This window comes from Strix aluco, chromosome 3 (genome assembly GCF_031877795.1).
Source record: "Strix aluco isolate bStrAlu1 chromosome 3, bStrAlu1.hap1, whole genome shotgun sequence".
Taxonomy (NCBI): domain Eukaryota; kingdom Metazoa; phylum Chordata; class Aves; order Strigiformes; family Strigidae; genus Strix; species Strix aluco.
In genome coordinates, this window is record NC_133933.1 from 126292165 (window position 1) to 126320014 (window position 27850).

General features: G+C 42.3%; 1 protein-coding gene across 2 annotated transcripts; it reads left to right on the plus strand.

Annotated features, from left to right (window-relative positions):
• On the plus strand, nucleotides 1-26746 carry CYP39A1 (cytochrome P450 family 39 subfamily A member 1). Of its 2 annotated transcripts, XM_074820826.1 has the most exons (12): nucleotides 1-233; nucleotides 7225-7360; nucleotides 7873-8047; nucleotides 10056-10205; nucleotides 11027-11120; nucleotides 13094-13192; nucleotides 15095-15185; nucleotides 16228-16361; nucleotides 17206-17301; nucleotides 20240-20328; nucleotides 23968-24055; nucleotides 25170-26746. In XM_074820826.1, exons 1-12 carry the CDS (start codon nucleotides 57-59, stop codon nucleotides 25239-25241), a joined length of 1401 nt encoding a protein of 466 aa, XP_074676927.1. In that variant the 5' UTR covers nucleotides 1-56; the 3' UTR covers nucleotides 25242-26746. The 2 variants fall into 2 exon arrangements, with proteins under 2 accessions (XP_074676927.1, XP_074676928.1); XM_074820827.1 differs by lacking the exon at nucleotides 13094-13192.
• Nucleotides 26747-27850: the final 1104 nt, after the last annotated feature.

Below are 27850 nucleotides of genomic sequence, written 5' to 3' on the forward strand. Positions count from 1 at the left end.
GTGCTGGGTGCTGCGTCAGGCAGAGCAGCTGCTGCAGCAGGCAGCGAAGAGGCAAAATGGCTCTTGCTGTCCTTTTGGCAGCTGTCCTGGGACTTCTTATTGTCAAGGCTGTTTTGTTTCAGCTGAGAAACCCGAGCTGCCCTCCTTGCATCGGGAGCTGGATCCCTTGGTTTGGAGCTGCGTTTCAGTTCGGGAAAGCTCCTCTGGAGTTTATAGAGCAAGCTAGAAGCAAGGTAATGGCTGTGGCGGCGTGCCTGCTTGTGGGTGCGTGCTCAGGGTGGCTGCCTGCAAGGGGAAAAGCTAGAAGAAACTTCTGCATTAAGTTTTCCCCTTTCCTGTCACGTTTTATAATGCCAGGAGCATTTAGCTGGTGAAGGATTGTCTTTGTACCAGTAACGTTGCAAAGTTGTGGATCCAATCCAGGCACGATCTCTGTGCTGTGATCATCCTGCTGGTACCCAGCACTTCTGCTGGTTTGCTTTTGCAGTCTGGTTACCTGTTAATCTTGTTTTCAGATAACATGGAAAGCCCTGTGCCAGGCGCTGGGAACAGGAGGCTGATTATTTGCGTACCTAAAGTTAGGTGAGATTTCTGAGTACCAGCTGGTGTCCCTCAACATTCAAGAGAGACGCATGCTTGGCCAGCAGCTTTTTCCATCCTAATAAGCTTACCAAAGACAGGTGTGAAGATTTACCCCCTGGACATGCCTTTCTTTTCTATGTCTGTCTGATAGAGCCTAAATGATTAATTTAGGTTAGATGCTTAATTTCTAGGCAGCTAATAATCACTGATGTAAACCCCATCTTTCTGTTTGCATTCAGTGATATCACCTGCTACTGAGGCAATATAGTCAGCCTCGAGTGTTCAATACTGAAGGATCTCACAGCCCACTACTTGCAAAAACTAGATAAAAATGAAACCACTGTAACATCCTGAAAGTTGAAAAAAAGTATTAAGAAATACTGGATGTTTAAAATTTGCTTTCTCATTTTGAACTATTGTATTGTAAGTACTTCTTTGCAGCCATGGCTGTTACAAACTTGTGGTGTTAAATGAAAGCGGAGGTGCAAGTATAAACTGAAGTATGAGGTGTAAGAACATCAAGAGCTGTCAATCTTGTATTAAAGCACATTGGATGCACCATAGAGTAAGCTTATGTGTATGATCAGGAGTTCCTTGGCTTCTTTGAGCTTAACAGGCTGGTTTTAACCTTACATTACTATGTCTTTCCTTTATCTTTCATCTATGCATACCATGATCAGTTATTTGTTCATCTTAGGGCAGAAATGTAGGACTGGAATAAAACTCATTCCAGTCCATTCTCTTACTATTTCAGAAACCATGCCATATAATCCTTCAAATAAACTGATCAAGCCTCACATAAAAAACCCAATCGTAATATTTCTTTGACTCTTCTGATACAAGGCTGTTAGAGAACCTCCTTGTTCTATTGAAAATCTATCCTGGTGGCAACGAGATTAAAGCAGCCTGCCATTCCAGTGCAATCCCTTTTAGGGACAGATGTTGCACCGTGACTTAAGCTTGCTTTAGTTGCCTTTTTTCCCAGGAAGCTTTTAGCAAAACCCCTTAGATGAAATTTTAAAACAAACCTGAAAGAAGAGTCCTTTTTGGGGGTTCATTCTCCAGTTGAATGAGCAAAACTTCTACGTACTAAAGAATGTGTTGAAGTACAAATGCAAACTTAGTGGCTCTGGGTCCATTAATTTTGACAGTTCATTTGCCTGGAGACCCTTTAGGCCGCTGTTTGTTCTGTGGCAGCTACATCTGAACATGCCAGAAACCCCTGAAGGACTTTATAAACCCCAGGTTTTGCTGGGACAGAAACTATAACAAGAAACATTTTCAGTGGGAGAAAACTCAAAATAAGGCAAAGCAGAAAGAGGCAGCTTTCTTATGTATCTCCCCTTTACTGTGTGTTTGCAGATAGGACCTTTTCTTTGATCTTTTTCTTAGTCCAGCACCTCAGTGTCCTTATGAGTTGTGACCTCTCCCTGCGGTCCCCCTGGGTAAGAGGGACCTTTCCATCCGTCACCCCCATGCTGGCTGCCTGCCTGCAGCAGGATCATCCGGCAGTCTCCCTGTCCCTGGCGAGGGATACTCTCTTGTTCTCCCCTTCCTCTCCTTAAACACCCCAGGCATGTCTCCCTCCCTCCGTTCCCACCTCCCACACTGGCACCATGTGCTGAGGTCAGGAAAGATAAGCCTTTTCCTGCCTGCTCCCTTTTAAAGGAGTAGGCACTGTAGCATGGTACAGCCAAAGAAAACAGGTGCTACTGCCAAAGGGGTCATTAACAGGCATTACAGGGGTTGCAAAATACATCTGCAATCATTACAAGCTCCTTAATATTACCAGAACAGGGTAAAGTGTCCTTAGTGCAAGCAAGCTGCCCTCATAAAAGCTAGTGCAGAATCAGGCCTCAGGCAGTGTGAAACCTCTTCAGCTCCATAGGGACATTACCTTCAGGGGACACTTCTGCAATTAGGAAGTTCCTCCCCTGGATTAGTCCTTCAGTCTGTCAAAGTGACACTCATTTCTTTTTCTTTCTTAAAGAGTTAGCTTTCTTATTATTGTCCCTTTTGTGTATATCCCTCACTGCTTTTTCTTTCAAGTCCTGGAGTAACACACCAGACTTCCAATCTGCACTTGAAGTTCTTCCAACCTGCATGAAGTTCACTGCTTCTGTTTTCCTCCTACGGAAGAAGACGTGGGCTGGAAGAATTGTCTGTTTTTCCCCTTGTGTCATAAGTGGGTCTAATAAAAGAAAGATCTCCTGCTCTAATAAAATACTTAATCTCTGGTCTAATAAAAGATACCACCTCTTCCTCCTAAAGCTGCCTGACTAGTTAAAGTAGTTTTGCAGGCAGTCTGAGACAGGCAAGGGGGGTAACTGGAGCCACCAGGCAACATAAAATACAAGTAGAGCTGCTTATTGAGGGCTTCAAAGCATGTGGTTCCCCACTTTGTCTGGCAAACATAAGAATTAATAAGGAATTTTAACTGCTTCTCATCAGTTTGCTAATTAAGCTAACAAAAAAAGTTCAGTTAGACCCATGAAATTGTTCTGCCCTGTTGTATGGACCTGTGGATCCATACATCACTGTCAGTCTGTTGATTGTATGGGGGACATGGTGCTGTGTCTCAGGACTCAGCAAAATGCCTCTCAGCCTTATTCTCTGTGTGTGGTTGTGTGAGGGATGGCTTGCTGGGTTACATGGCAGGGGTCATGCATCCTGCGTGAGGTTTGGTGGAGGGGAAACAGGCTGGAGAAGAGGACAAGGCTTCTGGTGGAGCGTTTCTGAAGACAGCTGAGTCACTAACAATCTGTGACCCTGGTCCCATGCTCAGAAGACCAGAATGCTAAAGGCCCTGAGACAGAGAGGGGACATGGCATTGAACTCGTGTGTGTGCATGCCAAGGGAGAGGAAAACCAGCCCAGTGCACCTAGCTCCTGACGTGACTGCAGCTAGTCAGCCAACAGTGGTTGCTCCCTGCCTGGCAGTGCCCCCTGGGAAAAATGGCTGTTTCCCTGATTTCCTTCCTGTGGGATTTTGGAGGACATCCTTCTGAAGTTTTTATTTCTCTGGAGTGTTACTTTCATGTAAGCTCAGTCGGCCTCTCATCATGGCACTGCTGTTCTGTGTGGTGTTTCCCAGTCTTTGGGAAAGAAGGAGCTTTCATAAGTGAGAGCAACTTCATAGCCCTAAATCCTAACAGGATTTTTATTTTGCTTTCTCTGTCTCTATATGTCATCAGGTCTCCTTAAACGCTATTTCAGACAGAGCAGTAAACTGGGACACGGTGCTGTCAGGCTATACCCACGCTTCATTGGTACCCACCCATAACACGATGGTAAATGCAGAACTGCTTGACAGCTTGTTCCAGTAGCAGATTTCATGACATTAGAACATCAGCATAATTATACCGGGACAGATGAGAAATCTGTTTATTCAGGTGTCTGTCTCGAATAACAGCTATTATTAGATGCTGGGTAACAGGGTGTAGGGAGCACACCCAGATGAGAGTATGCAGCCTTCTGCTTTTCCTTCCCAGCTTCTGGCCATCAACAGTTTAGGGACTTCTTAGGCTGGAACTGGCATCCAGATGATCTGACTATGATAGCCTAATCCCTTTTTTTTTACCCTGTGCATAATTTTGTCTTGCACAGCATCCCACAGCAATGAATCCATAATTTAACCATGAACCATATGAAGAAAGCTAGCATCTAAGAGGTGCCCATTAGCTTTTATATTATGAGAAACTGAATAACTATTCTCTTTTCACCTTTCCTGGAAGCTAAGAATGAATGAAACTTTCATTCATGCTTGCTGTCCATCCCTTTGCCTTTTCTAGCTCGGTAGATCCTGCTGAGATGGAATGGGCAGAGACACACATTAAATTGAAGGTGTGGGCACAGGATGGGTTTAGATATTTGCTGTCCTTTCTCTGCTCTTTTCCTAGCAAGATGAGAGCTCTAAATTAATTATTAATGCTTGTATAATAGATCTTGAGGTCACTTCAGAATGTGATTCTTGTAGGCCGTCTTCTTCTGTGATGTTTCTAGGTCTCCTCATAATTTAGCCTCCCAAATGACTCCAGATTACATGCAAGCTTTTAATTTCTTCTTCTAAGGAATGAATTATGAATATGTTTAAGGCCACACAGCCTTATGTCTTTCTTAAAGCTGTATTGGGCTCTTCCTCAGTACATCCTATTTATCCACTACTTATCCTGGTACTTTGATAACACTTGTAAAAATTTGCAGAGTACTGGAATGACTCTTTGAAGCTTCCCAGGTCCTCCTTCAGGAGCCCTTTAGAAGGGCACCACGTTTGCCTGTCCATCCTCCTGTTGCTGAGGGTGGTTTAACAGACCACACTAGGTAGTTCTGCAACTTCATATTTTAATCCCTCTAGAATTTTGAATTGAAATATTTATCACTGATTTAACTAGCACTTGTTTAAGTCTATTCTACTTAACACTTCCTTTGAAACAAGGTCTCAGTCCATCACTCTCAGTGAAAGGCTCCAGGGTGGGACTTGTCTTAAACTGATGTAATCACTAACTCACATTGCTTCCCCACTTGGTTTCTTTACACATTGAGCATTTATCAGGCTCAGCAACACCCTGGGAGACTTCCTGAATCTGGTATGTTCGGAAAAGTGTTTAATATTGGGGATGGAGATTGCCATTAGCAGTTTGATCCTCAAACCTTTTTTAGTATTTTAATTTTACATTTCTTTCGTCAGATATCATATTTATTTGTCCTGTTTGGACACAAAATTCTGCTTTCTGAAAGATGTGTCTTTGAATATCCACCATCACTGTGCTGTTCAATGAAACTGACTTGTTCTGGAGGTCCTTTATGGAGCTTTTTAAATTTCCATTTTAATTTTAATTATTCTAAAAAGATTGCAGGAAATTGGATGAGAGTCAAAACCAGATTGTTTGCGTAGGTGTCTACAGGTAAGCGAGATGTCCAAGATTTACTGATGGTCAGTGGACATGTAGTCAGTCCTATCAGTGGAGTCTAGGGGTGGTTCAGCTCACCTTCAAAAATAGAGGTGTGCAGTAGCTGCTCAGATTAATTGGTTTTTAGGCTCCCCTGACTGCATAGACTCAATCTCTATTGTCTATAATGGAGCTTAGCCATCTTGCTCACATGTAATCATCTAAAATAAAGTGTTCAGTCTTTAACTGAGTGCGACCTTAATCGAATAATTAAGTGTTATTGCAGGTTGCTTTTAGTTCAAATTTAATTTTATTTTAAAATTCGTTTGAGTACATTTTAATGTTAGTGTAAAATTTAAAAAATCTAATTTAAAAACAAACATAGTTCAAATTCACTGATTGTTATCCAGCCTGATGCTGAGGACATGCTGTTATCCATAAAAAAGCAACCTTAGCAATTTAGCTATTATTAAAAAAATATTTTATTTATTATCACCCAGAGAGTTTAAACAGTCATTCTTTCTTTAATAATTTACAGTTGAAGGACACAATCAAAATTCAACTGATGTCAAGAGGAATCTTTTCCTTGGCTTCAAAGAGCTTTTGATGAAGCAGGCTTTACAATACAGACACAGACAACAAAAGTCAGATGTTAATGCATGGTTAAAGTCAGTGACATAAACCATGTGAGCAAGGTGGATTTAAGGCTTTTCAGTACTCCAGACAGATCAACAGAAAACTTTTTCTCACCCTTGTCAGCAATGTAACCTGGAAAAGAAAATCAAGTTCCTTGCTGTGTCCAGAGACTTTATGAAACCCTAAACCTTTCCATATGTACAATAACTTTGTCAAAAGAAGGTGTTGTGCATATAAATGTAAATGCTGGGCTTTCGATTTCCAAGGTTTTTGCCTGTGAGCAGAAATTGCCTTGACTAAGAAAAAGACGCTAAAGATGCTTCATTTCCTAATTTTGGTCTTTTTATGTCTAAATCTGACAGCCAGTAGATATTGCACATTTGTTTGCTAGTTTAGAGTATCTACAAATACCAGTGATCTTTTTCATAATACAAGAATTCAGAAGTGAATACTTATTGCTGAAAGTTTTGAGAGGGCTCTAGGACATTAGACTAAGAGGAAATGAAAGAATGATTTATGACATCAAAAATCTTCCCTGAATAGAAGTCTCAACAAACTCCATATATTCTGCTCAAAGCTTGTTAGCTATTTTGACATTAATCTTTCAACAGATGTACGAGAAAGAAGTTGTGGGTATTAGCAGAACCTTTAAACTAGAAAAGAAGAAAAAACAAACATTAAAAAGATTCAGGAGTGGGGAAGTTTTGTTAAAAAATGTAGATGGAAACAGGCAGGATTATGGATTTTTACGATGTGGGTACTTTGCTATGACAGCCAAGAGATGCAGTAGATAATCCATCACTTGAGTTCTTTAAATCCAGGTGGGTTGTATTGTTTGAACTGTAATGTAATTCAAATATAAAATGTTAATCTCATTGAAGGAATCTATTCTACTCTGGAAGAGGTCAGGCAGGTCCCTGTGATGTTCCCTTCTGGTCTGTAAGTCTACAGATCTTGGTCTGATTCATGTTCATCTTTGTGCACTTCTGAGCCAAGGTGTACAGAGAGCAGGAGGGACCAGATCCTCCCTCCTGACATCTCAGCAGCACTGAAGTCCTGTTGGGGCTCCCATCAAATGTGTTAACAATACAATAATATGAAATCTTTGTTTGTTCCAGCATGGGCCTGTATTCACAGTATTTGCTCTGGGAAAACGGTTTACTTTTGTGACTGAGGAAGAAGGAACTGAAGCATTTTTTAAATCTAAAGACTTAAATTTTGAACAGGCAGTACAACAAGCTGTCGAGAATGCAGGTAAATGAGATTTACCTCTTTTTTAATGGAAATCATATCTAGTTACCCAGGAACATTAAAGCCCAATCCAAAGCCCACTGGCTTTTTGATCATGCCTTAAATGCTCATCTTGACCCATGACCATGCTACAAAATGAAGGCAAAATGAAATTCCTTCATGTGGATCCAGCACTGTAAGTGATTTGGATTCAGTCTCAAGGGATCAAAGGTTTTTGAACCAGGGACTGTTACTACTTTTATCATCAAGCAGCCCCAGTTTAAGATCACGTCCTTTTCTGCAGCTAGACGTGCCACCTGTGTGTACCAGGTTTGAAGCAATAGTACGTTGTCCTATCACGTAATTTGAAAATCAGCTTGTAGCAATAATTTGTTACCCTGCAGTACAACAGTCATTAGAAAGGGATGAGGTACATATCCCATCCACAGTGGCATGCTCTGACAGCTCATGGGCTTATCCACATGAAATCACACAGACAGGAATTTCAAAATGTTTCTGTTTCTTTTTGTATTTAGTTTCTGTCCCTGCAGAAGCATTTTATCAGAACCATGGTAACCTCTACAGCATGATGAAGGGGAAAATGGGTCCTTCTAATCTGCACATGTTCACGGGCACTTTGTGTAAGGAACTACATGAGCACATGGCACATCTGGGCATGGAGGGCACAGGCGACCTCAATGACCTGGTAAGGTAAGGGATTTTTGCAGCACATCTGTAACACATACGTATCCTATATGGGAGCAGAGATGTTACAGTAAAGTTGGTGGAGCTCAGGCTCTCAGGTCTTAGTAAAGCTGTGTCAGGATATTCACCACTGCTTCACGGTTTCATATGGGTCACAGAGTGGACAGGGTTTCATCTAAAGGTGTTTCTCCCAGCTAGGGGAAACATCTGAATAACCTATTTGGAAGAAAAAAGAAAAAAACAGCACCTTTCAACAAACCCTGTTTCCCAAAACATGGGATAAAAGCTTCCATGTTTATAAAGAACTTACAGACAAAATGCTTGATCTTCAGCAGGATGAAAACTTTCCGTGTATGTTTTGGGCCAAGCCTAGCCGAAAACTTAAATAAGACCTCTGCAACTGACTTTGCTGCCTGAACTTCATCCTTCATGTAAAAAAAATCCTTTTACTGACAATTTCAGGTGACAACAACAGAGCTTTTAACTTCTCTTTATTCCTGATTGTCTGGGACAACACCTATATCTTGCCTGTCCATCAGGGCTACAAGTTGAATACTGCAGGTGGCTTGGACCTGTTTCTAAGACCTTACATCCAGGTTGTCTTTTGCTGAGTTTTTCTGCATAATACATCTAAGATACAGCTTTTTACTGCAGCTAAAACACCGAGCACCTGTCACTTCAATCACTGCAATTTGGATTAACTGGGGAGAAATGTGGGGGAAAGGGTCTTTGAAACCTCCCAGCTGTCAGTGCCACTAGTCTCAATAAAGAGGTGCAAACCCCCACATCCCATGGTGTTCCCCCACCTGTCTTCTGAGATCAGAGTCACATCTGCTTCTTGTGAAAAAACGGACAGTCATCAAATCGGTGGTGTGCTACGTCACTGCCTGGTATGCTAATATTGCCTCCCATTTTCTTGTTATTTCCCTGTCTGAATCCATCTGTGGTCTTTTACCTGGGCTCGGGTTTCTGAGGGCAGGGACGGACCTGTTGTTCTGTGCTGTACTGGCACCAGCACAGACCGTGGCCCACACCATGGCACGGGCCCCCGTGGTGGCATGGGTGTACAAGTCATACACGAGGCACGCACGGCTCCCTGCTGCATCCCTGATGCAGTCTTGGGGAACTGGGTGTTTTTCCCACTACTGTGGCTGTCATGGACGCTGGGCATCAAATCCAAATCTGCTGCTATTTGTCTAAAATTAAAAAAAAAAGTCATAGGCTGGATGATAAACTAAAAAATCCAAGAGAGTCATTCACAGTAAAACTGTGCTGGGTGTGACCTGTTCAGACAACACAGGATAGAAGACTTGGAATGCAATGCCCTGGATAATCGTTATTTAGCTGCCTCAAAATTAAATCCGTGGAGCCACCAGGTGGCTCCATCTTCCTTATGATCTGTAGAAAAGCGAAGTGAAAGAGCCATTGCCTGAAATATGTGTTTAGCAGTGGTTGGAACCCAGCAACGACTGCATAAAGGGTTTCTTGGAGCTAAAGAATACAGGTGAAGTGGTCTGAGAAAGGAGCTCAGAGTCTGCAGGATAATGGATGAGCAAACAGGGAAGGAGTGAGACAAAGAGAAAACAAAAAAGCATTGTTCTGTCCAGCAAAGCTGCAGCCAGAAGGATTTCTCAGGTGCCTGGTTGCAGAAAGGTTTGTGCAATGCCCAGAAGGTCCACATGGGCTACCCTGAAATAAGAGGGGTGGTTAAAGGTGAGAAGGGAACTTCAGCGCCCAGAGTCTTTCTGCCACTGCTCAAGTGACCAAACACGAACTGATGAGGTTCAGCCACATGCAGAGGACTAGCCTGAGGTCTGTGTATCTCCCAGCCTCTGCTTAAAATCTGCAATAAGGGTGTGCGTGAGGTATGAGCCTTGTGCTACCCTTTCCATCCTGGCATGACACTTGAGTACCACACTTCTAGTGCTGGCAATTCAGAATGCTGCATTCTGACCTGAAACTGCTGCAATATCTTCCCTGTGGCCTGTAAATCACAAAGATCTTGTCCTTGCAGGCATGTCATGTATCCAGCGGTGGTGAACACTTTGTTTGGAAAAGGCATCTGCCCGACAAGTCAGAGTGAAATCAAGGAGTTTGAAGAACATTTTCAAAAGTATGATGAGGACTTTGAATATGCTTCTCAGATGCCTGAGTGCTTCCTGAGGTAATGGGGCGGAGCTGATGCACGTGGTGTACCCATTACAGGCATTTTGCTTGCTCAGATACCAACGACAGGAGACCTCTCCCCTGGAGGATGATGCGCTGTCTTTATCTATGGTACACCCTGGGGTCAAGGCTTTCAGCTAGGTGCTCTAAAAATGTTCTGACCTTGTCTCATGCACTCATGCTCTAAAAATGTTCATGACCTTGCTTAGGTGGGCAGGGTTCAGCTTGGACCTGTCAGGGAGCAGCAGAACGGGGCAAAGGGCAAAGGCCTGAGCCTAAATGTGAGTCCCAAGCTGAGGGGTCCCCAACGAGGCATCTCTCTGCTCTTTCCCACACCTTAGCTCTTTTCCCAGCAGACTGATCCCAGGTTACATGGCTGCACTGTCACAGAGCTGACCTTGGGTAGAGGCAACCAGGCTCCAAGGAAGGGAGCCTGTCAGTGCTCTCATGGCCACGACAGCACCTTGAGCACCTCAAAATAGCCTTCAGAAAGAACTAAGGAAGCTCTAAAAAGGTGGTCTTTATTTTCTTATGGGAGGTCATTCTTGAAAAGCAATTGGCCAAAGCCACAATGCAAACCTGTAGTAGAATAGATATGAAAATCTAGGAGTCTTGCAGTCACAGGTCCTGGCTGCAAGGTGATGTCAGGCCAAGGTGAAGTCAACACTACTGACAGTCAGATTGACACTTGACTATTCATCAATGGACTGCTGCCCTGGGGCTTTTGGGAAGAAACCAAGGAGTCCTTCTCATGAAAAAGGAAACGTTGGTTTGTGCTGACTTAGTTAAGTGTTTCTTGTTTGTTACTTTTCTTTACAGGAACTGGTCGAAATCCAAAAAATGGCTTCTAAAATTATTTGAGAAAGTAGTGTCAGATGCTGAAAGAACTAACCCTTCAGAGATCACGTCCAAGGTAAACATCCGAGGCTATGAAATAAGATGACTTCCTTGTATATTCTGACTGAAGGAATGGAGGGCAGGATTTCATAGAATCACAGAATACCAGGTTGGAAGGGACCTCAAGGATCATCTGGTCCAACCTTTCTTGGCAAAAGCACGGTCTAGACAAGATGGCCCAGTACCCTGTCCAGATGAATCTTAAAAGTGTCCAATGTTGGGGAATCCACCACTTCCCTGGGGAGATTATCCCAGTGGCTGATTGTTCTCATTGTGAAAAATTTTCCTCTTGTGTCCAATCAGAATGTCCCCAGGAATAACTCGTACCCATTACTCCTCGTCTTTTCCATGTGACTCCTTGTAAAAAGGGAGTCTCCATCTGCTTTGCAGCCACCCTTTAAATACTGGAACATGGTGATAAGGTTTCCCCTAAGCCTTCTCTTCTCCAGGCTGAACAAACCCAATTCTCTCAGCCTTTCCTCATAGGGCAGGCCCCCCAGTCCTTTGATCATCTTTGTGGCCCTCCTCTGGACCCTCTCCAGCCCGTCCACATCTTTTTTGTGTAGCAGGGACCCAAACTGAACACACTGAATTACTTCAGTACTGGAAGAAATAAGCCAAATATGTCAGCTTTGATAGCTGTACCTTAATTGTCCAGTACTGCTGTCACCTACATTAGGACAGACCCACAATTTTGAGTCCTACTCCTCAGTTTAATTTATTTCCTACAATTCTGAGAACTGGCATCTTCCTCTGGGGAATTTTAAGCCAGGGGTTCAGAGCTATGACCCATTTCCAGCCTCCAGTATTGCAGTTGCAGTAAGCAGTTGAAAGAGGTGAGAGAAAGACCTCTTTAGTGGTTTCTCTGAGGGCACCGCACTGTGAAATTTCAAAACCTTACATGTACTATTTTTAAACCCTGGTGTAGACTGAGTAGATCCTCCAGCAGCCAGACTAGTAGAAAATAGCAGATTACTGGATTGGAAGCCAAGTACCCTAAATATTGATTGTGTCAAAGCTGTGATAAGTTGTCCCCCTGGTTATTTTCCTTAGCTATGTCAGGAATTCTGTCTATATGGCTGACAAACACGAGGGCAGACTGGCCTGGGAATTTTGATCTACCGAATGGTTATAGAACAGATCATTAAACAAACCAGGTTTTATTTAGACTTTAAAAGCTTTACATACCACAATTTCTTTCATAAAATAAACCAGAATAATGGAAAGAAAGATAGGGCTGGAGAGAGGATGGTGGGAGGTAAGGAGGTGCAGGAAGTAGGAGGCATGAACTCAGTGTCTTAGATTGGGTGGGAATTTGGAAAAAAAAGCGATCACTTTTTATTCAAGGTCAGCCTGTTCCCCTCTAAAAAGTAGACAGGAAGCTTTGCCTTGAATGCATGGTTGCCCTGTATTTAAGGAAATACTATAAACAAAAGTTGATCCTAAAACATTACACAGTTGCTATAGTTTCAAAGAATATCAAGCCATTGAAATCACTGGTTAGGTCACTAACAAAACACCTGAAACTAGGAGTTCACTGATATATCGGACCATCTCTTCCTAACAAGCACCCTTTTGACAGGAACAGAGAGAACATTTTCTTCATTTCCATTCATTCAACTTATTCAGTCCCATTTTCAGGTTCTTTAAAGTAGAGAAGTAGAGCAGGAATTAAAAAAAGAATAGAGATTTCTTTTTTCTTTCTTCCATGTACAAGCAACAATGGGGAGTGAGGGAACTAATTCCCTTAAAAACTTTAAGAAAATGGAGGGCAGTGCAAATATTCAGTAGGGATTCACGTGGTGCATTGACTTCTTCTGGCCCTCTGCCTCTGAGTCTCACTTTCTCTTAACAGCTGTCATCTCTACTTTGTGACTGCAAAAAACCATAACTAACATTACTTCATCCTTGAATTCTAGTAAGCCCTACCCTAAACTAGTTTTTAATATATTTTTGGAAATACACATTATTATCTTTTATTTATAACAGACACTACTGCAACATCTCCTGGATAACTTGCAAGGAAAACATCTAGCTCCCAATTATGGTCTCCTCATGCTCTGGGCTTCCCAAGCAAATGCTGTCCCTGTAAGTACATCAGCTAGAGAAACACCTTCTCTCTATCCTGTTCAAAAGCCTGTATTTGGGAAGCAAAGGCTTTGAACCAGAGGTCACACACACTGCACCTATTCCAAAGAAGGGATTATAATGCCCACATGCATCGCTAGAAATGTGCCCAGGCTGCAATGTCAGAAGCAATGACAAGAAAAGCTCTGCCTGTATTTTTCCTAAACTATGATGTCCCCTACAATAACATTTCAGGAACATAAGTTTCATAGCTATTAAGATCACAGTCTTAAGCTGTGAAGAGCATTTAACTCTATTTTGAAGCACTGTGGCTGTATTATAGTAGAGAGTCTATTTTAAATAGCCTGGTGTTATCAACTGTAAGGAATATCAAAACCATAATATAGAATAACTTCATCTATGTGTAAATCCTTGAGTGAATTTGGCTTTTTGGCTTCAGGGGATCTGCTGTACAAATGCCAGTGTTGCTTCAGGGGAAGAAAAGCAATAGTTTGATTCTACTGCAGCTTAAGTTTTGTCTGTGTTAGAAATGGATTTGATGGATTAATGATACAGATATATGTATGCGAACAAGCCCAATATATCTAACACATCTTATGCTGACCAAAGACATTTACAGGAATTTCTCAGATGAAAAATCCATAGCAGCAAAAACATCCTTTATTTACCATGACTACTAAGCTCTTTCCAGCACAGTCATGTCCGTTACAGATGTGAGTTAGAAAAAAAATGATAGTGAGTTATTTTTATATGTACTCCTAATGGATATATCTATGTTTTTTGTAGATTGGATATTACTACAATTTACCCTAAAGGAATTTCATCCATTTCAGTGAGGTTTCTGTGGATTCACATGTTGGTATAAGTGAGAGGCATAGCCTGCTGTCTGTTATCAGGATAACTGACATTCCTTCCACAACACTATCATTACTTACTTCTGTAATACTCAGCTGTAAATAGACATACAGATATTTTGTTGTTTCTCAGAATAGTCACAACCACTGTTCTGGTGACTGGAATGATGAAAAAAGGTCTTTCAACTTCCAAGGGGATTTTTTACAAGCATGTTAAACCCTTTTATCTGAAACAATTCAGTTATCCCTCCTTAGCCCATGGAGTGAAGCCACAGCATCCATGCTGTAGAAGAAAACTAAGCTACCAGATTTGTTTTGCAGAAGGAGGGCTGCATCCACGTGGGGCTATTTGGAAAATAACAGTAAGAGTTCTCATCCCTCACCAGCACAGATGGCCCACGACCAGATCTGCGTGCAGACTGCATCTCCCGCTAGCTCAGCAAGAGAGGGACTCCTGGCAGTGCTGCGAGCCCTTCTGGTTTCATCTAACTTAAGAGGATTTTCTCCTTTCCTAAATTTCTTGATTTTCAACCTCATTGCGTAATCAGTTAGCAAATTATTTCTAAAGGGGATATATTACTGCTTGTTTTGCTTGTTAATTAAAACTTTTCCTGCCCATTTTTGTGTGACTCACTGCGACAATGCCCTGCAAATTATTTAACCTCATTTCTGCTAATACTAGTAGGAATTTACTATTTAATTTTTTTCCATTCATGCAGCTAAATCTAATCACACACAATGATTTAGTAATTCATTTTAGCACCTAGTTATTTGAAATTAAAGAAAGGATTCTGTGTTTCAAAGCTCAAAGCCAAAGCTATATAATGTTCACTGAAGGTAAGCACACAGCAGATGACTAGACATAATCTCTCAAGAGCTGAGGCCTTAGATGTGGATTTACCCGGGAAGCACAGCTCCCTGTGCATCCCAACTACAACAGGCACATACAAAAAAGTGCAAATGTTTTCACCTGCCTCTGTGATTTGCTACAAAGATACTGTAATGCTGTTCCATATTCCTGAATTAAAGTCCTTTCATCTCTGTTTAGATTGCATTTTGGACCCTTGCTTTCATACTCTCTTATCCTTCCATTTACAAGAAAATCATGGAAGACCTGGCTTCTGTTTTTGGCAAAGCAGGTAATAAATCCAATCATGTCCTTCTGGAACCTAGAAGCAACTTATTCTGCATTGGCCCAGCACATGGCACACTTGGTCAATGGCTGGGAATAATCAATGTTGCTGCTAAGGGTACTACTGATAACACAGAGTCCAGCTGAGCTCTTTACTCAGCATATACTCAAGGCATAATTTTAAGCAAAAACACCTGTGATGTTAGCAAAAGAAGGCAGACAAAGAACTATATGTGTTTGTCTCTTCGTTCCACACCTATCATTTAGACCTATATTTGTATTAATCAGTCTTGTGCTTTTTTCATGCATCTATGATAGGGTTAGATGAGTCTTTCAATTCAGCTGCTTTTCATGGTGTGATGTTCACCAGAGTTACAGCTATTCTGTGGAAAAACAGGACAGGAACTGTTCTCTTTTCTCTCATCTGAGGCCACTTTGTCCAGCATGATTCCTCTCCATGACTAATCTCTTTCCCTCAAAAAACAGTCACCTACTGGGAGCAGTCATTCACATATGCAGTCCCCTGAACCATGCTTAGACTTTCATGGAAGACTCTTAGTTGACATGGGTCAAAACCATACCAAGGAACTTGTCAATAATTAACTAGTAAGGAAAATCATGAACAAGTGCTTAAGCCTTTCTCCTGGCCCTGTTTTATTTGCCAGTGTTAACATAGCCCAAGAGCTCAGCCACAGCTTCTAGTCTTGGTGCCTACATTCCCTGAGATTTCCATGCAGTAACCTGCCAAAGTACTGAAAAAGTCCAGGGACTCTGAACTTCCAAGATGGCCTTTGTCAGCTTCTTCTGGTCAATGCCATATCTACACCTACTGTAGAGTTATGAAATTATCTTCACTGGCTTTTCTTAAATTGTACTGATTTTGGTCCATTTATTTACTTTGAAATATCACAAAAATTGCTGGGTGTAAACAAGGTCTTGAAGTCTTGAGGCATTCTGTCAAAAGCTCTAAAGCAAGATGTGTCAGCAGGTATCAAAACAAGTATGAAATCTAATTTTTACACAGAGTCTTCTTTCTCATGCCACAACAGGTAAAGATAACATAGAAGTCTCTGAAGAGGACCTTAAGAAGCTCCCTTTTATTAAATGGTGCACTTTAGAAGCCATACGGCTGAGGTCTCCAGGTGCGATCACCAAGAAAGTAGTAAACCCAATAAGAATTCAGGTGAGGTTTGGGGGTTTTTTTTCCCCAAAAGGATGCCGTATGATTTGTCTGGAAAGGGGTCTTCCAGTAGATCTGGATAAAATTAAAACAGTAGAGATATTCCACAATCTCATATATATATTCTGTTTAAGAGATTTATTCATCATCACCATTAATTATCATTAATTTAAGAGTGGTTTTGTTTCTCTTGCTCACAGTCTTATCTTCAATCTTTAATTGATTTTAGATTGAATTGAATCGAGCTGGAGATACTGTGCTGATGGTATATAAAATAGTAATCAAGACACAGGGACCACAATTTAGTAACTGATAAAACGCCTTCTTTTCTGTTTGTCCTCTTCACTGCCATTCAGAAGGGAAGTGCCAACATGCAGGGGCCTAACAAATAAATGTTTGGGAGAAAAACACTCTCTTAAGGAATCAGCACTCATGCCTATTTAAGAAATTACTAAAGTCCCATAAAGGTCTACTGTCATATAAGACTTTCTATGAATTTCTTTGCATCAAAGGAAGTGCTTAACAAAAGACTTAGTAAAAAATACCAGCGCACATGGTACATCAAGAAGTAGGAAAGACAGAAACAATGTTTCTATTTTGTTACCTGAAAAAAAGGGCAACAAAAATAGTCTTTCCACATTCTCCACTGTTTAGGTCTTTCTTATGGAAACAAATGGCAACAGCAAGAAGCAGCTTCAAACATGTAATATGCCTGTTGTGGCTTTACCACCTTCACTTGGCCACTGTTAGGGCCTTCTGCTGATGGAAGAAAAGTACTAAGGAGGGACTGTTTTGTGATCTGAACCTGTGATTTTCTCTTTTCTTAAGAGTTTTTTCTCCTTTTCAGAATTTCACCGTCCCTGCAGGTGACATGCTGATGTTGTCGCCATATTGGTTGCACAGGAATCCAAAATATTTTCCTGACCCAGAAATGTTCAAACCTGTAAGTTGTCACTCTTAGTGTGGGTATCTTGCTTTCTTTTCTCCTCTTCACTTATTTCACAACAAAAGCACATGGACAAATTGGCTTAAAGTTGGGTATTTCCCATATTCTGGAGAATGGCCTTGTATACAGAGAAGATGTGCACAAAAACGAGGAGCCTTTAAATGAGCAAGATGTGCACAAAAATGAGCAAGACTTTAAAGCTCAGTTATATGTTCCAAATAATATGGTACTACTTTATATCATTTTGATCTTGATTCAGAGCTCACCGTGGAAAGACCCCACTGTTTGAGCCCAACTTGCTTGACTAACCTTATCTCCTTCTACAGCAAAGTGACCTGCTTAATGGATGAGGGAAAATGTGGCTGTAGTTTAGCTGGACTTTAGTAAAGCCTTTGACAATGTTTCCCACAGCATTCTCCTGGTGAAAATGGCTGCTCATGGCTTGGATGGGTGCACTCTTCACTGGGTAAAAAACTGGCTGGATGGCCGGGCCCAAAGAGTGGTGGTGAACAGAGTTAAATCCAGTTGGCGGCCGGTCACGAGTGGTGTCCCCCAGGGCTCGGTTTTGGGGCCACTCCTGTTCAACATCTTTATTGATGATCTAGACGAGGGGATCGAGTGCACCCTCAGTTAGTTTGCAAATGACACCAGGTTGGGTGGGAGTGTTGATCTGCTTGAGGGAAGGAAGGTGCTACAGAGGGATCTGGACAGGCTGGAGTGATGGGATGAGGCCAGCTGCATGAGATTGAACAAGGCTCAGTGCTGGGTCCTGCACCTGGGGCACAAGAACCCCATTGTAACTGCTACAGGCTTGGGGAAGAGTGAATGGAAAGCTGCCTGGTGGAAAAGGACCTGGGGGTGTTGGTCAACAGCCGGCTGAACATGAGCCAGCAGTGTGCCCAGGTGGCCAGGAAGGCTGATAGCATCCTGGCTTGTATCAGAAACAGTTTGGCCATCAGGGACAGGGAAGAGATTGTCCCCCTGTACTCGGCACTGGTGAGGCCGGACCCCAAATATTGTGTTCAGTTTTGGGCCCCTCACTACCAGAAAGACATTGAGGTGCTGGAACATGTCCAAAGAGCAATGAAGCTGGCACAGGGTCTAGAGCACAAGTCTTATGAGGAGCAGCTGAGGGAACTGAGGTGGTTTAGTCTGGAGAAGAGGAGGCTGAGGGGAGACCTCATCGCCCTCTACAGCTGTCTGAAAGGAGGTTGCAGAGAGCTGGGGATGAGCCTCTTTAACCAAGTAACAAGTGATAGGACAAGAGGAGATGACCTCAAGTTGTTCCAGGGGAGGTTTAGGTTGGATATTAGGAAAAATTTCTTCTCTGAAAGTGTTGTCAAGCATTGGAACAGGCTGCCCGGGGAAGTGGTTGAGTCACCATCCCTGGAAGTGTTTAAAAGATGTAGATGTGCTTAGGGACATGGTTTAGTGGTGGACTTGGCAGTGTTAGGTTAATGGTTGAACTCAATCTTAAAGATCTTTTCCAACCTAAATAATTCTATGAGTCTATGATTCCAAGTACTCTCCTCTCCCTCTCATTTGTTTGTATAGCTCATCTCCATTTATTTACCCAGGTTCATTGGTCTTTCCAGTCAGATGATTTCTGGTAGGTATTAGCTCTGTTAATGCAGTCATTCATCTAGAGTTTCTCGATTATTATCCCACTCCAGGTGGTCGTGTGGGCAGGCTTGTAACTGCTCTTTTTAGCACCATCTGATATAGAACAGTTTGTCTTTTTTATAGAAATACATCAAGGAGTAATTTAAACAAAACTTCCCTTCTAGCAAACTCTTCACCAATTTGAAATCCCTCGTAACAATTCCTGCCTGTCTGAAATCCGAAGCAGAAACCCTGATGCAGCAGCTTATTTCTTTAGTAACTTTATTCCTAAAAAGTAAGCCAGCTTGTTTTATAGAAACACTTTTTTTCCATGAGGAATAGGTGAGTACCCCTTGGACATTGCCATTCCAAATGTATTGCCTTGCTTCATCATTGCTGAGATTTTTTTTCTTGCTTTTACTGGATTTTGATGCTAACAGGTTTCCTCTTCGGAAAGCTTTAAACACCCCCAGCTGGAAAAAAAAAAAATAAACAAACACAAGATTACATCCTCTCAAAGACAGCTTCATCAGAGGAGTTCTAGCCACCATAAACTTGACAGGGTGTCACTTGAAGACCTTGGTAGAGTTGCAGAGTTTCTGGAGGCTGGTGTAGTTTGTCACCCAGCATTCAAGAGATTTACTTCTGTCAGTGCCAACAACCCAAACTTTAGCCCATATTGTCTTGTTCCATGTGTTGTTCCTCTTCTCTTAAAGCAACTCAGGATGGAGCAAGGAGCCCTCTGAGTACAGACAGGCTGGTTTTGTTGAGCAGAGTTCATTTTCTCACACACTGGCTTGCACCTGAGAATGGGGCTGTGCAATCCTTGCCTTTCTCTCGTGTGACAGCTGATACACCTTCCCTCTGTCTGTGCACAGCGTCTTAGAAATGGTTTGTGTGCAAGTTGTGCACGAGCCGTTTGTGTGCCGCGATACAATTTTGTGGCTGAGGGAAGGTGCTGGTTGAACATTTGCTTTGAATGTGCATATATTTAAGAGATATATATATATATTTATAGGAATTTCAATAGCTCAAGATGCAGGATTTAGAAAAATGGGGAGGTATAGGAAGAATGCTTTAGGGGTGATCTTGAAAACCTCTCCAGCACTTTGAGGCACCTAAACAGGTTTCAGATGGGACCTTCATTTCTTTCCCTGAGTCAGTGCTGACTTTTGAATCCAGACTCTAACACTAACAGGTTGCATAGAAAAAAATGGCATTAGTGCAACTTTGTATTGAGGATTAGCTGTCCAAGGTCATTTTTAGCCTGGAGAAATAAAGTTAAGCTTTATTTACATAAGGCTGATTTGGAAAAAAAAATTTCTTCCCACAGGATCGTTGGAAAGAGGCAAATTTAGAGAAGAATGCTTTCTTGGACAGCTTTGTGGCATTCGGAGGAGGGAAGCATCAGTGTCCAGGAAGGTCAGTGAAACAGCTGGGGTTTATTTATTCCCAAACCCTGCAGAGAACAACTCTCTTGAACTGGGCTCCTCTTACACTTGGAAATAAAGTGTTTTCATTGCGTTGCTCTTTGTCAGTCCCCTAATGTTCAGTATTGTCTGGACCCTGTTTAAACTGATTTGAAAGTGGTTTCATTCCTGGAAAAGACAAGTTAAGTCAGAGTGTAAATGAAGAATCTGAGACTAGTGTATCAAGGGATATCCCTCAGGGAGGAAAGTCAGCTGAGATCTGCTGCTGCTGAGGCATCTTTTCATCAAGGGAGAGTTGTTCCTCTTACAAACATGCCAGTTTGCAGACACAGGCAGTTAGGTTGCCATAAACCAGTTCTAAACTAACCTAAAGAACATTTCTCAGATCTGAGACTCTTTTTCCATCCTCTATGATGCCACTGACATCTCCGCTAATCTTCAGATGTCTTAACTGGCTCCTCTCTGTTTGAATCTTGTCTTTGCATTAAGGCCCACGCAATTGTACGATGGCTTAAATTGCAGATCCTATCTGTATTCACTCCTCCAGCAATGCCAGCCTCGAAGCTTCCTGCATTCCTTCTGCTGTTTTCTCTGCTGTCCCTCTTCCTGGAACAAGTCCCAGGGAGCCAGCTGCTCCTCGTTTCTGTGTTCAAACATCTCTATGCTCAATTCTCTGCCTTCCAAACCTGGTCTCCTCTAAGAAGCAAGTATACAAGAATCCTTAAAACTGGTCAGTTTAACTCAAGAATCCCAAGTGGAGCAAGGAGTCTAGAGGGTGTTGCAGAGGATCTGCATTCTTGAATCTGCACCCATGGCTGGACATGAGTGTCAGATAAACTTTGTGAAGGCAATAAAGACATAAATAAAATGAATAATACTGCATTGGCCATTTAGGCCTGCCAAAGAAAAGTGCTCACTCACTGCTGTACCTCTGTGGCTTGTACCATATTCCTGAGCTAAAAACGAGCACAGCCTCAATCCCAGCAAGGGTGACAGCAGAATTCACAAGAGGCATCCACAGGTACAGGAAAGCTGCAAAACAATGTTTCTGAAAGCTGCTTGTTTATATACTGACCTATTTCTTTGTTCAGGCTGTTCTCTGGACTCTGATAATATCTTTAAAATAAGTTTGTGGTTAGAAAGAAAATCATAACATTTCTACATAGACAATGGATGGAGAATCTTTTTCTCGCTGACAAACAAAAACTCCTTTCAAACCCTTTCACAGTCCACATGGTAACACACACCTTCATGCTTTTCAGTAATAATTCTAAACGAATAATGTGGTGCTCTTGGAAGAAATTAAATTAAATCAAGGGATGTATCTAGATCCCAGGTTTCAGATTTCCTTGGTATGACTGAATGAAACAATGATATTTCAAGTTTAAGATGCATTTGCATTTAATTCAGTAACGGGATTTATAAATGAAATGTATTAAACATTTAATTTCTCCATTGCAAAAGTTTATAATGAAATTAATAGCTAATTTAATCAAACTGAAAGCTAGACAATTACTTACTTTACAAATATTCCAGCAAACTAATATGGGAAGAGCTCCCACAAAGCCATTTCTGTGCCATCTTTTTTACCTAAAGGAAAAATTTGATGTCAGTGAAGCTACTTTTGTCTAACCAGGTGACTGTTGCCTGTGTGACTGCGCTTATCTTGCATGGCTCCGTCTGTTGTCTCCTATCTTACGCTGACATTGTAAACACTTCAGCGCAACGGCCATGATTTCATTCTCAGACTCCATTTACTGTAGGACCTCAATCCACAGCTCGCCTCCTGGGTTCCAGCACAACACAAATACGTAGCAACACACTGGGGGCAAGATTCAGAAAGCACATCTTTGTCAAACCCCCTTGTCACTAAATAAAACGGGAAGGCATCAGTGACTCAGAGTTTTCACAGGAGAACTGCTCTAGAACTCAGTCATGAATACGAAAGACAGGTGGGAAGTAAGAGGCATTTAGCTGCAAGAAAGCTCCTGGTTTCTGCTCGGTACAACGTGCCGTGGGAGAGGGGAACACACGGGGACTCTGCAGTCCTGCCTTTTACTCCTGGACTGTCCCTCTGGCTGCCCTCAGACCCGCATGTTGCTTCTGGTCCTTGTGTCTCAGCATCTCTGTTTGCAGAGCAGAATAACAACAGCAGCCTGCTGGGAGAAGTGCTTTGGGATCTAACAGTGGGAAATGCTGCAGTCGGTTACGGGTTATACCCATCGCCGCTCAGACAGGCTGCAGATGAACCCCGCCGTGGGTACAGAAGTGCCAGAGCTGGTCAGTCCGCATCCAGCTGTGCTTGTGTTTGAAGGACGGGCCTCTGGAAATGCAGCTTTTCCACTTTCAGGGCAACTTAGAGGCATTTTGGCATTTGGTTGCATCACGGTACATCCGTGCCAAACCAGGGAGGACGGCGCAGAGGCAGAACCTCAGGCCCCACCCTGTGCACACAGTGCAGTCACCCTAAGGAGCCCACCTTTGTGTGGTGCTGCCAGCATGGAGTTTGGGCTAGTAAGTCCTGTCTGACCTGAGCTAAATTCCATTGAAATATCTCTGTACTGCATTCCCCTGAGCTCAAGGTCACCAAAAGCTCCCTATCTCAAGGTAATTCCAATGTGAAATCAGAGAGATAATTTGGGTCTAAAGCTACGCCAAAGCAAACAAGCGTCCTCCCGCTTTGGAGCACAGGGCGGCTCAGCGTGCAGATCTGGATGACTCTGAAGGAGTTAGCTTGGCTCTCGTGAGGTTTATTAGCTTCCTCTTCACACCTGCCAGGCCAAATCCAGACTGATGCCATGTGCAGTCATGTGGTCTTCTCCCCAGTGAATTCCCCAATAGATGTTTTATCCAAGTTTTCCAGCATCTCTCAGATAATGGAAGATAAACTGTGTAGAAGAGTAAGGTAGTATTACTATTTTAACAAGGTATTTAAGACTTAGGTCTAAATTCTGCAAGTGAGTAATCCCATGACCTGGGATAGGTGCATGCAGGTGCCTGAATGCAGAAAGCTCTTGTACAGATCGACATTAAAAAATAATAGCCTAGAGGAGTTTACCTGCAGTTATCTGAAATCTTCTCCGTATTGACTAAGGAAGACCTTTCTTGAGAGTGTTACAGAAAAAAAATCATGCCCTTGGGTCTCATACTGCATTCTAATGCTGACGCATTAAATAATAACTCCCGCTGTCACAGCTACTCTGATGTCATCAGGCTCCCAGCTGCATTATATAACTTTATATAGCACAATTAGTCATATAGCCTTTTCTATATTTGACTGTCTTCTCACTCCTATGAAGTTATTTCAAGTCAGTAAGAGTTAGAAGAACATAAATGTTTATACAGTGGAAAAAACCATAATGATAAGGGGCTGTTTTAAAATAGGGTGTCAGAGGGATACTGTCAGTCTAAAGTTTCACCAGAAAGAAGGGGCAGCCGCTACAGTCATGTTCTTCACTGAATAGTGAAGCTGAACAAAGCTACAGCATATTTTCCTACTGAAGATAAACTTTCAAGCAGAACTAAAGCATGGAATGTAAAACGTGTCAAAGACACCCCGTTTCTTATCTGATGATAACACAGGTGTGATGGTCAGGCTGGATGGCCAATGTTTTCCTCTCTTTTCTTGCAGGTGGTTTGCTATCATGGAAATCCAGTTGTTCGTTGTGCTATTCCTACACAAATATGAATTTGTGCTTTTGGATGCAGTACCAAAAGAGGTAAAAGATCCATGCATTTGTATAGCATTCCACATCTTTATATTCTTCATTCATCACGCTCAGCTGAACAACCATGTTCAACTGTGGTTATGTATAATGAAGCAAGATTTTGAGAGGAGTGTTAATAAAACATGTAATGAATAGCTCAATCTTCATTTTAACTCAGAAAACCCAGAGTAACTCCAGCAACATTAGTGGGGCTGCACTGTCTATACAAGAAAGTGCCTACAAGAGTATTTTGTCTCATCGTTGCTTAAACATTACAAGAGATTTTATAATTGCTTTCTGCCACTCACAAAACCAATGAATATGGAACTGGATTATTAATACTTTAAAGATATGAAATCAGATGCAGCACTCGCAGTGCTTTTCCACTACATATTCAGTGGTGGAGAATAAATGATTAGGATAAGACTGAAGGAGCAACTGTGACCCAGAAAGGTTTTACCATTAAGGGAGAGTGGCGCAGTCTCCATTCTTAGCAGTCATTTCCTTCTCCATTTGCACTGTGTCCTTTCTGCTTTCCAAATGTCATTGTTCTGCACAAACACAGACCACTGTTAAGTGAGCATGTCTACCTGTCACAACCGAAACGTGACACGCATGCCCTATGGCTAAGCTGCCAAGGAGAAGAGGGAGAAGTTTAGAGTGGGATGATTGCACTTCAGGCTGGAAGCTGGAAGCTTGGAGAACTTAATTCCTCTTCTCTCCTTGAAGAACATGAGATGTTGATCTCAAGTAGTGGTAGAAAGTCCACCCAGAACATGGAGGAAAGTTGTCTTTTCCTGACTGAGGGTGTGTTGCCACATCAGCTCTCACTGGAGTTGATTGTAACTTGGGTCTGCACCCACAGGCAATTATGCTGGTGAAGATGTTCAAAACCATTAGATTTTCTTAAGATCTCACGTGCCATCCTCTGTCAGTGTGAGTGAAATAAAAAGTAATCATGAAGGCCCTGCTCGATGGCTTCAGCAAAGCCAAGAAATACTCTCAGTATTTGGTCTTGGTTCTCTAAGACCAAAGCTCCAAAACCGTATCTTGGTGTTAAAGCACAATGATAATTCCATTAACTGAACTAACTTAAATCTTTCTACTGATTTTCTTCTTTTTGCAGAGCCCTTTACATTTGGTGGGGACACAGCAACCCATGGCACCATTCCGGGTCCAGTATAAATGCCGGGAATGAAAGCTGCCCAGCATTAACTTACCTTCCTTTGCCAGCCACCCCTGGATGGATGGACCACTGAGCTGCTTCCCTGTCCTACATCTTCAGATAGGTTCTCTGCCTTAACAGTTCTTAATTTCAACTTTAAATGCTGTCCATACTCTGCGTTCTGGTATGCCATACCAGTATAGGCGTGTCTGTGCTCCTCACCTGAGTGTCCACCTCCTAGTATTTAAAAATCAAGCTCTCCTGCTGCATTCATAATTTGTGGGCCAATTATTCATAGACTTTGAAAATCCGATATACTAAACTCTCCAACCAGACATTCAGGACAAAAAGCTGCTATGTTTGGAAATCCTGCAAGGAAACTGTGCTAGAACCTGTGAAAAAGCAGGTCCCTTGGGCCAGGTCACTGTTTCCTGCAGGTCTCTCTGAACCAAGGCCAAAGCAGTGCCTGGTGCTAAGAAATCAGATTGGTAACTCCCCACAGCTCCCTGGTGCTGGTGTGCACAAATTACAGGACAGCGCTGAGCAGAGGACTCCGGATCAGATTCAGGGCCACGATAAACTACTATGACTTATGTATCACGGCCTCTGTAGGTAGCTGAAGACGTGGCTGCTCTGCCTACAGTCGGTGCCAACGTTCTGCAAATAAAATGCATCTGTAATGGAAAAATTACGAGCATGGGCAACACTGGGGTCTTGTTCCACTGGAGCACCTAAAATTTCTACTGAGCTTTATTTCCTCCACAGGATTCAGAATCGGTCCTTGCATGAATACACAATTAAAGTTTAATTGTGATGTTTGACTTCTAATGAAAAGTGATTGCAAGAAAAGCTATTACTATCCATTAGACTGGTTGTCTAGTATCTAGAACATTTTTGCTTTCCCTTTAACATGACTGACTTATAGAACAAATTTCACAATTCTAAAAATATTTAATCCTATAAAGAATACCTAGTAAAAGTTGTTCAAAGAAGCTGTCAAATAAGTTCAGATACCAACACCTTAACTGCTGTCAGATTTCATGTATGATAATAACTGGCATGTATTTTTAGTCTTTTAAGTAAAGATTGTTATTATTTTAGAATTATTTGAAAAAAAATCCACAAATGGACTTTCAACAGTGGTAAAAACTATGGCAGTAACATCCATAGGAAAATAACACAATGTATAATTCATTAAATGGTTGACTTACCTCAGTTATGGATAACAACAATTTAACAAACTTTAATGATTTATATGGCTGGAAAATGATTCATCTAACTTCTAATTTAGCTCATAATGCTTAACTCCGCAAGAGTTGCAAACTTAGCTGCTGTTTCAATATCTCTTCCATAAGAGAAAATTATTCCATCAGTTTTCATGTGTGGTCATTACTCCAAAGTGTATATTTTAATTTTAAAATTTGGAAATGTCCACAATATCTGTTCAGATATGTTGTAGTTTTTCGAAGATAATTTTTTTTCCCAATGTACATCTCTTTTATTTTTCTGTTTAATTAATTTTAGTGTTTGGGTGGTTTTTTGTGTGTGTGGTTTCGTTTTCATTGGGTTTTTATTCCCCAAGAGAGGTAACTCAAAAAAGCAAAATTCTGTAATGGCAAACTTGACTTTAAAGTCCCTAAATGTCCCTAAAGGAAAGTATAACTTGAAGGTCAGCACCAATTTGGTTAGAATGAATAAAAGGCATCTGAAGCCACCTGTGAAGATTTACAACACACTACTGCCCATGGGTCGTAATCTGTCCTAAACACAGTCACAGTTTTGGTGTAGCTTCTGCATATTGCTGAGTGTTTCAGATGTGGTGTGTTCTTGTGTCTGACGAGAACTACATTTGTCTTCCTTCCACATCCCCCAAGAACAGCCTGTGAGCAGTTAGGGTATGTGATAAAAACCACATTCCCCCTGTACACAGAGGAGCAGAGGAGCAAAAGCAGGTGGGGACCCTGAGCAATGCCCTGCTCACCCCCCTGCGGGGCTGGCCGTGTCCTGGGGTGACCCCCGCCAGCGACACCGGGAGCAGCTCCCACTTTCTGGGCTGAGGGGGGAGCACTGCCTGTGGGCATGGGACACACTGTGGGGTGCAGGAGAGGAGCAGCATGAGACTTCCTATGGGATGTTTAGGGGAGGAACCAAAGGTGGGGAAAGGTGGGTTGGGGATCAAGGTGGGTTGGGGGGGAACAAAGATAGGAAAATAGAGGGATAAGGGGATAAAAGAAGTTAGTTGCATGTACACTGACTGCTGAGCAGTATGCTGCTCCAGCTGTGCCCTGTGCCTGATCAGTGCAGTCTGTCCTGTCTTCTCCTTACACTGTTTTTAATTCTTTTCCTGGGTGATGGTCTCTCTTGCGTGTGCACGTGTGGGAATGGGGGTGTGAGTTCCTCAATTGGAGTGGAACTATGGGTTGGGGAGCTCGTGAGTCCGTGGTGCCAGCAGCTGGGGGGAGCGTGTGTGTGTATGTGCACACTGTGTGGGTGCGTTATGTCAGCGTGTGATCACTAACAAAAGCCCAGCCAGGCTAGCTGGTGAGTAGGTGACATGTGTTTTGTCCCCAAGGGTGAGGCACCTGGAGGAGCTGGCTGCCAGAGGGACCGGGGGTTCAGGCCAGCTGCCAGAGGGCCCATGG

Bases quoted from the DNA above. Each gene is read 5' to 3' on its own strand.
- CYP39A1 (XM_074820826.1), top strand. From the start codon at position 57: ATGGCTCTTGCTGTCCTTTTGGCAGCTGTCCTGGGACTTCTTATTGTC. The intron at 10,206-11,026 runs GTAATGGGGCGG...TTTTCTTTACAG, and splicing joins ATGCCTGAGTGCTTCCTGAG to GAACTGGTCGAAATCCAAAA. The intron at 17,302-20,239 runs GTAAGTTGTCAC...TTCTTCCCACAG, and splicing joins ACCCAGAAATGTTCAAACCT to GATCGTTGGAAAGAGGCAAA.